Source organism: Cyclopterus lumpus, chromosome 11, assembly GCF_009769545.1.
Source record: "Cyclopterus lumpus isolate fCycLum1 chromosome 11, fCycLum1.pri, whole genome shotgun sequence".
Lineage (NCBI taxonomy): Eukaryota > Metazoa > Chordata > Actinopteri > Perciformes > Cyclopteridae > Cyclopterus > Cyclopterus lumpus.
The window spans coordinates 17,593,902-17,605,900 of NC_046976.1; the positions used below are offsets into that span (position 1 = coordinate 17,593,902).

Here is an 11,999-nt window from a genome sequence, read left to right on the forward strand (position 1 = left end):
TCACATGTCTCTGTTGGCCAGTGAATGGTTTCAAGGATATTGCAGCGATTTGACACCCCGTGGCAGATGCACAGTGGCGCCTCCGCCGCGAGAGCCGACTGGAAACCTCCCGCCCGTAGCAGCTGGCCGGAGACGACACTGGCAGAGGCTAGCAAAGTCTTGTTTGCGTCTGCCGTCTTGGCATTGTTTGCAGGTTGAATTATGAACTGTGTAAAATGTATGCTTAGCCCGACTTAGGGCTCGAGCCTCAGGAGAAATCTTTCTCATGTCTCATTGAGCTGCCCGCCGCAGTGCTCTTAAAGCGATTCCACCCCCCCTGTCCTCAATTGGCCATGTTGTCTTGTTCATCCTTACCAAGAAATTGGTGCAGAAAACAATAAATAAAAAAAAGCACAAAGTGGGTCATGTTGGTGCTGTTGAAGGGGCATTATCAGTTATTGGAAGGCAGCCACAAGAAGGAAGCTCGCCGACAGTACAAGGAAACATATTTTCTCACTTTCTTTTACTGGTATTTAACAATGCAGAAAATGTAACGGTTAACGTGTTTTTGTTTCTGTCTCAATGCCAACACAGTGCAGGTGAATACAGTTTTGTATGTGGGGATCACACAAATGATTATTTACATTTTCAAAAAACTAGAAACCAAAGTTCTGTGAAATACATTATTGGAACGACTTCCGGCTGAAGAAATAGTCCCTCTGAAATGTGTTTTTTGTGGATTACCCAGAGCAACATTAACACTATTTGTACAGAGACAGATTACAGTTACATATTATCTCCAGTGCTGGAAGCACCATGAACAAAATTGGAGTCACTTACATTGTATTAACGTGAAGTGGTTCATGGTTTGTGTTAAAATGATTGAGGTGCTCGTTGTACTTTCTCTGAGCAAATGCAAAAGAAATGGTTCCTTTCTTCGGTTTTCCTGCCGACTGGACTCCGATAGCACAGGGTGTCATTGGCATTTTCAAGTTTAGGTTAACATTTTCTAATTCTTCTAAAATATACTCGCACATTTTCATTTATGTTTTTTCTCCCATGTGCTAGCAGCATGCTAGCTCAGACAACATCTATGCTAACGGCAGCAACGGACACATTTAGCTTCATCATTCAGCTAAATTGCAGCATTTAGCATAATGAATAATTGTAGGTTTCTTTTTTCCAAGAAGGTCATACAAAAAGGAATATGGAGAGCGCAAAATGTTGAATGGAATCTACGAGCTTACCTTCTGTGTCTTCAAACCTGTATTGGTAACACTTCATGTGATTGTAGCACCCCTTTAAAAACAAAAAATAGTACCTTTCAGAATTAGAGGTGACACTGAGAAGTGCGTCTCCAGTTTGGCATTGAATTTCTTTTTGGAAGGAACAAATAAGAAATGAATATGACGATATTAATGACTGAAAGAAGTAATCACTGCGCAGCCTCTTTTCATGAAGCAGATACTGCTCAGTGAGAGCAGACGGAATTAGTAGAGATTGATTTCCTGAAGTGCTGCAAACTGCGGTGTAATTTGATCGAGGAGCGCAGTGTCTCAACCCTCTCAGACCTCGAGTTGAGCTTTTTAAGATCGCACCGCAAAAAGAAAAAAAAAAATAGCTACTCCATTTGCAGTAACTGGAGCGTAATATGTAGTCCCGTTACTTCTGTGTCATTGCTGTCACCTCTTTGCCCTCAGCAGTCGGGCAGGCGTTGATGCGGTGTGTCGGGGGTTTTGGGACGGTGCCTTCAGCGCTCTAATCCGGGCGAGCAGAGAGGTGCTGCTGACGCTTGACAGACTGACTTGACAGGCAGGCGGCAAGGACCCAGCTGTGATGGCTGGTGTCGGCTCAGTGGCAACCTTATGATGAATTACCTCTCTTGAACGATAGCGCTCTTGCCCCCTCGAATGATACCGACGCGGGGATTGTTCTGTCAGCATCTCGGGGCCGGCGATCAGCAAATAAAAAAAATAAAAATAAAATAGGCTGTGCGTCTCGCCTCCACCATCTTTTTATTTTTCATTAAAGTTGCCACCTCTCATAGATCTCCATACGCAGTGATATGGAACTGGAAGTTTGTTGCGCAGACGCGTTGGAGGAAATTGCCTTGTAAAATCGCCAATGTGGCAGAACTTTTCAGTGATTGAAAGCAACCTCTACTTCTTTGTTTTTTTTTTTAGTATATGAAAGTCACTTCCTGTGTGTTTTTTCTTTATTGCCGCCGCATTCTTTACGCTGTACGGCAGGATCGATGCTGCTTTGCAATTCTACCATAATTTACATCGACACATAATGCAATGTTTTCTTATTTCGTATATATTCCTCCGTACGTTCTAATATTCACCTTTCTGCTTCGTCTGTTTACAGCTCAGACGACTACTACGAATACGGACAGAGCGAGGAGTCGTATGATTCGTATGGTGAGTTGCAGACTTTTCTTTCTACCAATGCACCTCGTGTCACTTGTCACAGCATCAATTCACAGTTCCTGAATCGGCCTCAATTGTCATGGCAACTGTAATGCGGAGATGTCTTTTGACATGTTCAAATGAAGCTTCTTCTTGAGTTATTTTGGCTCATTAGTGAGAGAACAATTGCAACTATGAGGCGTTTTTTTTTTGTGGCGTTACAGTATTATCATAAATACAGAAATAATGAGAAAATATGTTGGTCTGCTATCTGATTTGGGATTATTATTTTTGATCCTTTATTCAAAACAAATGTTAAAGTTGACTTTTTGATTTAATTTTTTGACTGCAACAATGTGGTTGTTGGTTGTCTTGGAGAGGAGAGGAGAAAGTGTTGCTGAAAATTCAGTTCAGCACCTTCATTGTTTTATTTTTTACTTTTACTGTAGCTTAAATGCTTGTGGCAGATTTAATAATGAATTAGTGTCAAAATATGTCAAGATAATTAAGTCATCATGAACAAATACATTGCTGCAAAAGGTGAAGGAGAGTGATGGCACTCGACTTCGTCTGACACAATTAAATAATCCTACACAACATATTCTAATAATATATATATATATATATGTATGTATATATATAAATTATTATCAGCTCATTATTATCATCATGATTGTAAACACATAGTAAATGCACAAACGTGGTTATTGTTAGAACTCACAGCTTTCAGGCTAGCGGCTCGTGGAAGATAGGTAGACAGGCTGGTAGGTAGACAGGCTGGTAGGTAGACAGGCTGGTAGGTAGACAGGCTGGTAGGTAGACAGGCTGGTAGGTAGACTGGCTGGTAGATAGACAGGCTGGTAGGTAGACTGGCTGGTAGATAGACAGGCTGGTAGGTAGACAGACTTGTAGGTAGACAGGTTGGTAGGTAGACAGACTTGTAGGTAGAGAGGCTGGTAGGTAGAGAGGCTGGTAGGTAGAGAGGCTGGTAGTTAGAGAGGCTGGTAGGTAGAGAGGCTGGTAGGTAGAGAGGCTGGTAGGTAGAGAGGCTGGTAGGTAGACAGACTGGTAGGTAGAGAGGCTGGTAGGTAGAGAGGCTGGTAGGTAGACAGACTGGTAGGTAGAGAGGCTGGTAGGTAGAGAGGCTGGTAGATAGACAGACTGGTAGGTAGAGAGGCTGGTAGGTAGAGAGGCTGGTAGGTAGAGAGGCTGGTAGGTAGACAGACTGGTAGGTAGACTGACTGGTAGGTAGACAGACTGGTAGATAGAGAGGCTGGTAGGTAGAGAGGCTGGTAGATAGACAGACTGGTAGGTAGAGAGGCTGGTAGGTAGACTGGCTGGTAGGTAGACAGACTGGTAGGTAGACTGACTGGTAGGTAGACAGACTGGTAGATAGAGAGGCTGGTAGGTAGAGAGGCTGGTAGGTAGACAGACTGGTAGATAGAGAGGCTGGTAGGTAGAGAGGCTGGTAGGTAGACAGGCTGGTAGGTAGACAGACTGGTAGGTAGACAGACTGGTAGATAGAGAGGCTGGTAGGTAGAGAGGCTGGTAGGTAGACAGGCTGGTAGGTAGACAGGCTGGTAGGTAGACAGACTGGTAGGTAGACTGACTGGTAGGTAGACAGACTGGTAGATAGAGAGGCTGGTAGGTAGAGAGGCTGGTAGGTAGACAGGCTGGTAGGTAGACAGACTGGTAGGTAGACAGACTGGTAGGTAGAGAGGCTGGTAGGTAGAGAGGCTGGTAGGTAGACAGGCTGGTAGGTAGACAGACTGGTAGGTAGACAGACTGGTAGATAGAGAGGCTGGTAGGTAGAGAGGCTGGTAGGTAGACAGGCTGGTAGGTAGACAGGCTGGTAGGTAGAGAGGCTGGTAGGTAGACAGGCTGGTAGGTAGACAGGCTGGTAGGTAGACAGACTGGTAGGTAGACAGACTGGTAGATAGAGAGGCTGGTAGGTAGACAGGCTGGTAGCTAGACTGGCTGGTAGGTAGACAAGCTGATAGCTAGATTGACTGGTAGGTAGACAGGCTGGTAGGTAGACTGTGGTAGGTAGACTGGCTGGTAGGTAGACTGACTGGTAGGTAGACAGGCTGGTAGGTAGACTGTGGTAGGTGGACTGGCTGGTAGGTAGACTGACTGGTAGGTAGATTGACTGGTAGGTAGACAGGCTGGTAGGTAGACTGGCTGGTAGGTAGACTGACTGGTAGGTAGACTGACTGGTAGGTAGACTGGCTGGCAGTGGGTCAGAATGGCTTCTTTGGTTTCAAAATGTCTTTCCTATAAAGTATTTTCTTCATAAACGTCTCTTTTTCTTCATCGTCAGGCTACTTGAGGCAGAAGAGGCAGAGCTCTGAGAGATCCGACGTGTCGGATTCAAAGTCTGTCAGTCTTTGTTGTAGCCTATTAGAACCCAGATGTGGATGGAAGTCGTTTCCAGCTCGCCTGCAGGACGCTTTCAGCATGTTGGGCCTCTGGACGGGAAATACCGTAACGTCCCGATTGACTTACATAACGCATACAGCCATTTGACAGTATTAATACTAATTTGCTTCATATAGCCGATGTACCTTTTTTTGTGTACACATCACTCAACAAAACGTGATAACAAAGTTCAATTAGAATGAAATGAACAATTACACAACAACGCGGATGACAACCTTGTTATGACATGCGAGGCAAAGCGCACAAACACGACAACAGGCATGTGTACCGGTGATGGGCAGTGTGGGTAATTTCCATGTTCAAGGTATCGCATTTAATTATCATGGAGCGCTCGAGTGCTGCAGCGTGCCCGCTCGTCAGAACTGCATCTCTGTAGGTCAGCGGTCTTCAACTCCCTCTCTTCTGAATGCGATGGCAAGTGACAGTTACACATGTGGCGGTAAACCAACCGGCCTGCAACATTGACATTTACATTATTAATACGCTCACACCCGCGGCGGCGAGCGACGCAAGCGCTCTGTAATTGTCTCAGTTCCGAAAGGCAAAATGTGTTGGGGGAGAAAAGATCAATGGAATAATTTCACAACAAGTTTTTAACCAACTAAATAGTCAAGTTTTAATCCATATTTTTTGGCATTTAGCCTTTAAAAAAAACAAAAACAATGTTACTTCCATCTTTCTAGACTTCAGCCCTACTTGCAGATGACTGTCAGCCCTCAATTTCACTGCTCTTACTCCCATAAGAATGTGTGTGTGTGTGTGTGTGTGTGTGTGTGTGTGTATTTAGACATTAAAGAAAGTGTGCAAAGGCATTACAACAGTAATAGCCAGCAGCGCATTAGCACAGTATGCCAGGATGCGTATATGACGATAACTACATTTTTTAAAGTTGTTTTTTTGCTCATAAAAAGGCTCCGGTTGCCACGGAAATTCAGACAAAGTCGCCACCTCCAATTTTTTTCGACAACGGTGTCGACCTTTGACAAGACGCAGTGAAAAGTGGGCCAAGGACACATTTGCTGCAGAGCGCACTTGAATGATAGCGGAGCTGATCTAGAGTCAGGTACAGTGTGCAGCTGGATCCATCTCTAACAGTGTATTTATAATCTTCGTGTGTACCGGAACATACAAGGTGAACGACATAGCGCATGTATTCATATTCTGGTTCATGTGCACTACCTATTTTGATGATGTCAGTGCAGATTTAAGATTACATTATATAAAAACAGATTATTATTATTTTTTCTCTGTTTTTACTGACATATTAGATTTTAATTTGTTTTTGAAAAAGCCAAGGCTTCACCAAAACCCTTCTGACCACACAAGTAGAAGAACTAATTACCCGCTAACCCGTTGGTTGCGCGTTGCCGCGTGAAAAACGGGAAACCGCTGCCCGCTCGGGTTCAAAGGAAACAGACAAACAGCGTTGATGTGCACCCGTGTTTTTTTTTCTTCTCCCGAAACACAAGGTTACCTTGGCCTATGTCTTCAAAGTGACTGTCTGGTGAAAGGGTGACAGGTTTAATTAAGGGGTATTGGCTATGTGCTGTCAACAGAGAGCCTGCACACAGGAGGAGAAGGAGAAGAAGAAGAAAAAACAAACCCTTTGTGAGCCTCAGCTCTGGGGAAGTCTCAACGCTGACTGAGGATCAGACAAAGGCTGCCATCGATAGTAACACTTTCACATTGACGCTGCCGGGGGGGGGGGGGGGCGGGGGGCGGGTCGGGACTAATGGTAATTGTGACCTTTTCTTTTCGCTAGGAGCCACTAAACGGGTCCTTTTTTTCTTCTCTTTTTTCAAGTAGCTATTCGATTCTCACGTTTAATTATCTGAGAAGGCATCATCCTTCCAGGTGAAAGTCAAGCTTCCCGGCGTGAGCCTCTCGCTCGCTTTTGTTTTGTCACGAGACGAGCGCCGTCGATACCAGACGGTCTAAAAGTGCTGTCGACTTCCCAGCCGTGTTTTTTGTATCGGAGGGTGCATATTTACAACATCTGCGTGCGGTTTTGAAAGACAGGGGTGTTGTTTTACGAATGGATGATTTAAAAAAATAACGCCGCTATCATCCTCCCCCTTCCTCCCTTGTCTGTTTCTGCTCTTTTCTTTTCTCCAACAGGACTGGAAGAGTGGACAAACAATCGTGTCAAGGCACCGCCATCACGGACAACCAAGGGAGTGTACAGAGATCAGCCGTACACCAGATATTGAACTGTTTATACAACCTGCGCCCTGAGTCCTCATGGCTGTTTCAACCCAAGTAATGGATTTTTTTATGGACGCCCCCCCACCCCCCACCCCCCCCTTTTTAGAATCGAAAAAACTAAAAAACAGCAAAAAATAATACGAAAAAGAAAATGGTGACAGTGAATGAGTAGGAAAAAAGTTTCCAAAAGAAAATGGCATCCCCCTGATTATAAAAAGAAATAAAAATGTGTGACGCAATATCCTCTCCTCCAGGAGAAATTGCGATTGAGAAAGCCTCCGTAGTCCATTAAGTTTCTCTCTCAGCTATGCGATTGTACCGAGCTATTTTACTTGGTAATGATCGGCGATCCACTATCAGCTGCCAACGCGACTTAATTTATGACCCCTCGATTCTTCAAACCTTGATCTGCGTGGTTAATCACTTTAAAATGTAGTAGCTTAGTTCTAGGGAAGTGCAGTACTGTAGATATTCTTTTTTTGAGGGGTAACTGGTTGAAATTGTGTCCCTTGTAAATGAAACATTTACAAAAATGAAAAAAGAGAAAAAAGTCATACTGTATACATAATGCTTTGCTGTTTCCTCCTTTTTTTTTGTAAAATAATAGTTATTTAGCATTAAAGGGCTTATAAAAAGCATTGTGTGCATCTGTGGATATTGTCAGCTGTTTTATTCTGAAAAGCTGTTGTTTTTTTTAGTGGTTCATGATTATGCCCCCCAAAAACACCCCAATTAAATACATATATAAATAGTCGCCCATTCCCTATGTACACCGACATATATAAATAGCCACTCGTACTTCACGTACACCGAAACAACCAGAGCAGCAAAACAGTCCACAGGCTTTTTTTTGTGATTTTTTTAAAGATTTTGATGTCTTTTTTTTTTTATTTAATACAAGATGACTTTGTAGGCGTAATAAATCGATTTTCAAGAAGCTAAATGCCATGATGGTGAATTTGTAATCTTGTCCATCCCGAGATTTGTTCAACGCTAATGATTTCTAGCTTATGTAAGCCCTTTAATATTTTCTTCTTTGTTGATGCTCAATAAACATTTTGAAAGAAACCAACTTGTGTTCCAGAGAATAATTACTCATAAATAAGACGTAATTTAAACTAACCCCAATGAAAAAAAAAAAAGATGGATATGTTTGGGAATATCTATCCACTACATCGAAAGCCTGTAATGAATTTAAAACACATTGGATACCTTCATAACTAAGTGAGGGGGATAAACAACTTGTGTTAAAAAAAAAAAAGAGCACAAACAGCAAATGGCAGTTTGTGACCTTGCCGACGACCTTGGCGAGCTGATGAGAACGGTTTCCTATTTGTATTTGAGCGCCATGTGATGCATTTTGTTTGGAAATCTCTCCGACCGAGATGTCGAGGATTTAGCGATAACGACTTTGAAAGCCTATCCGCTCTGTTTGTTCGTATAATTCGATGTGAGGCGAAACGCCGATCGCGTCGAGCATCATCAGTAAACACGCATTAACTCTCTGAGTGTTTACCCCCCCGACAGAAACGGCCGGCGGCGCTGCATGAAAAGCCTCCTTGACCTCTAGGTCCATGTTCAGATCAGCTCAAGGAGGAAGGGGCGGGGGGGGGGGGGGGGATTGCTCTCTCTTCTTGTTTTTGCTCTTTCTGTTCTCCTCCGGTCATGTGACCCCTCTCCCAGTCATTTAAAGAGCCTGGCTTTGCCCACGTCCATTAAAGAGACTCTAAATGACCCCCAGCTGACCTCCGCAGAGAGAGGATGGCAGTAGCTGTTTAAAAAGACCTCCGTCCCACAAGGTAAACAACCTGACCCGGTTTAACCTCTCCCCTAACGTAGTTGAACATAAACCCTCTCTAAAACTTAAAATGTAATATGTGTTCCTGTCTCTTGTTAAGTCCGTAATCTAGCCACAAACCTGGGAATAATTAGACATCTGTAAAAAAAAAAAAAAAAAAAAAAGTATGATAAATAGCAGTAATATTTCAACGAACTGTATAGTGAAATAACTTCATCCTAAGTCTTTGATAAAAATATATCCTCTGTTACATTAATTGAAACATAAACATGTGTTGTGTCTTGGCGTTGTGTTTCCATAATGTTTGTTGTAAAAATGTGTTTGCGTTGTGGACTCGCGTGGTCATAAATGTTCTTATACTCCTTTCTAGGCCGATCGCCCGGCCAGACCAGGCCATTCGTCCAATTATCTCATTGGTGGGAAAGGTACGTTGTTTTTCTGAATTATTGCATCACGTGTTCATGACGGCGTGTTGCATGCAAACCTTCCAATGTACCAGAAGCACGAGGCCACAAAAAGGATCATAAATATATTAAAACAAAGAACAAAAGATGAAGTTACGATCGGTTTACGATACTCTAAACCTGTTTGGGTGTTGATTTGAAATCCCTGAAGGAGGTACAACGTGAAATATTATACAGAGGTGTTATTATCAGGAACGTATCAATTATTAATGTGACTTTGAGGCGACTTGATGTTCTCTTGATGCATGTTTAACGTTGAAAATATAGTCTCCTAGTCTGGAAGGCTGGATCCTCAGCTCTCCGGGGTTCTACACCCTTTTCGCAATACCCTCAAGGGGGGGCCGCTGTCCTGCTGGACTCCCCGCCTGACTTTGTACCCACGCAATTAGTGTAAAAGAGAGCGCTCCGAGTCATCCGAACCACAATGGGGTTCCCCGTTGCTGCACTTAGGAAATGACACACTGAGCTTGTATTAATTGGCGATATGTGTAACGCTTGACTGCATTTGTGTGGATACCAGGATGTGACAAAAGAACACTCCTACAAAATGTCCTTTTTCTTGTTCTTTTTTCTTTTGAGCTCACATTGTTCGTCTTTTCTCGTCTTTTCCTCTCCGAATAGATTTGACCAACCGCACGTTCTCCGGTGGAAGGGAGGGGGGCAGAGGGAACCCGTGAGGCGAATGGAGTTCCTCCTCATCCTCCGGGACAATCCGTCTGAGGATATTTCCTTCGGAGCTTCTTTATACATTTTACATACACACATAGGAGTGCTCTGAACTGATCCTGAACCTGCTTTCTTGTCTCTCTTGATTTAAGGCTGCTGTTAAGGTGACGCGTCCCCCATTTGCATTAGACAATGCCCACCGGGGAGGAAATAGTAAATAAATAATGCGGTATGCTAAGGGGATGACATATTTATAGGAAAGACACTTCTAAAACCATATTGTTAAGCTAGTTAACCTAAAGTGCCTTATTGTTGCATTTTTAGCTTTAGTACCATTGCCAGAATTAAAATATGGGGCAGTGCAAAAGAAAATGTAGCTTTCTTTCTCCTTTTATGCTGTTTTTCGTTGTTTTTTGTTCCACTACCACGCAGCTGGAAAACACCACCCCCTCGTCATTGGAGAACAGTCCATTCCAGATATATAGCTTAATCAGAATCGACTTCAGTGGATATTACAATTCCAAAATAGCTTTCTACCGGATAGAGAGCTTCATTCTGTGCCGTGCATAAGTCCAGATGGGCTGATCCGCGGCCGACAATAGTTTTCCATTAGAGGAAGTGATTCTCTCCGGAGCTCCGGAGGCCAAGCCTCAGACAATAACACGGGCGACCTAAAGCTCGCATCTCTCGAGCTCCCCGGAGTCGACTCTCATCACCTCCGGTGGGGAGGGGGGGGGGCTGATTCTTCTTCCGAGGTGGCTTTACACGACAGGCTTATCCGGAGTAAGCTTGTCCAAGTTAATAAAGTAAGAGCAGCTTATTTGATTAGGAATGCATACAAAAGGGAGGATGCCGTGAGTGTCTGGAGACAGATCGATGGTTCCCAAACGTTGGGTACTGGGACCGCTAGAGGCTTCTTACTGTGAACGACGAGGCGCTACGTGAACACACTCCACCAACAGTTTGAAGAGTTTTCTGTCTCTTTCAAAGGATTTCTGTGTTCGTCTTTTATTTTTTTCTCATTGATTTTTTTGTGGGAAGGTGGTTTTGTTCTTGTGCACCAATCAGAGGGTGCATTTGCATTTAAATGTGATGACAGCTGTGGGGTTGTTTGTTGGTTTTTTTTTTTTGTCACTCAAATCGGATCAGAACACACTCGCGCAGTCCTGAAAAAAAAAAAGTTTGGGTGGGGGAATAGTTTCCAAGAGTTAGAAAAGAAGATTGTTCCAGAGGCAATTCAGAAAAGAGGCACCCCACTGAGACTTGATGTTCTGTATCTGTGTAACGTGGGTTTCACATATGCCCCGCCCCTTTTTGTGACCAAAGAAAAAAACATTGGGCCCGTTGGGCGAACACGTTAGGAGACAGGAAGTGTATACCATTTTCGGAACATGTACTGCATACCTTTTTTTTATAGAGTATCTTTGATTGTTATGACACTTGTGTCTGTATGGTGAATATGTAGCTGTAGCCAGTTAGCTTAGCATAAAGACTTGAAATAAGGGGAAACGGCTAGCCCGGCCTAGTCTAGTACTAACAAAGTCCACCTACCAGCTCAGTAATTAGAATGCAGTATGTATTGTGTTTAATCTATACATAAAATGTTAACACATTCGTTTGCCAATTTCCTAAAGGCCATGTGCCGAACTATTTCTTGGGTGAGTAACATCCTGGAGAGTCCAGCTGTTGCCCTGGAAGTGGTTGTTTTTTGTACTTCAGAGGTGTGCAGATTTTGTTATATAGCTTATTTCTTAGCTTATTTAGTCATGAGCATAACAGAAATACGTACGGTTTTAAAGTTACTAAATACGTGTTTAAGCTATATGTGATTATAATACCTGTAATGATGTTCTAATGGTTTACGATTTGTGTTTGATGGAAAATTAGGCAATCGATTTATCAGAAATTGTTACAGTTTATGTTTTGCTTTTTTTCTCAATGTCCTTTGGTCAGATTTTTGGGGTTGTGAGGTAAAAACTGCCAAAGTCAGACAATTTAGAGTTCCCTTCAAAGTGTTTTTTAATAGCAATCCCTTCA

General features: G+C 43.2%; 1 protein-coding gene across 1 annotated transcript in view; it reads left to right on the top strand.

Annotated features, from left to right (window-relative positions):
* The window catches only part of khdrbs3 (KH domain containing, RNA binding, signal transduction associated 3), a 67,667-nt gene extending 60,628 nt beyond the window's left edge, over positions 1-7,039 (top strand). The window contains exons 8-9 of the mRNA XM_034545492.1: positions 2,350-2,402; positions 6,948-7,039. Coding sequence (XP_034401383.1) covers positions 2,350-2,402; positions 6,948-7,039 — 145 coding nt within the window. The remainder of the gene's footprint in view (positions 1-2,349; positions 2,403-6,947) is intronic.
* The last annotated feature ends 4,960 nt before the right edge of the window (positions 7,040-11,999 follow it).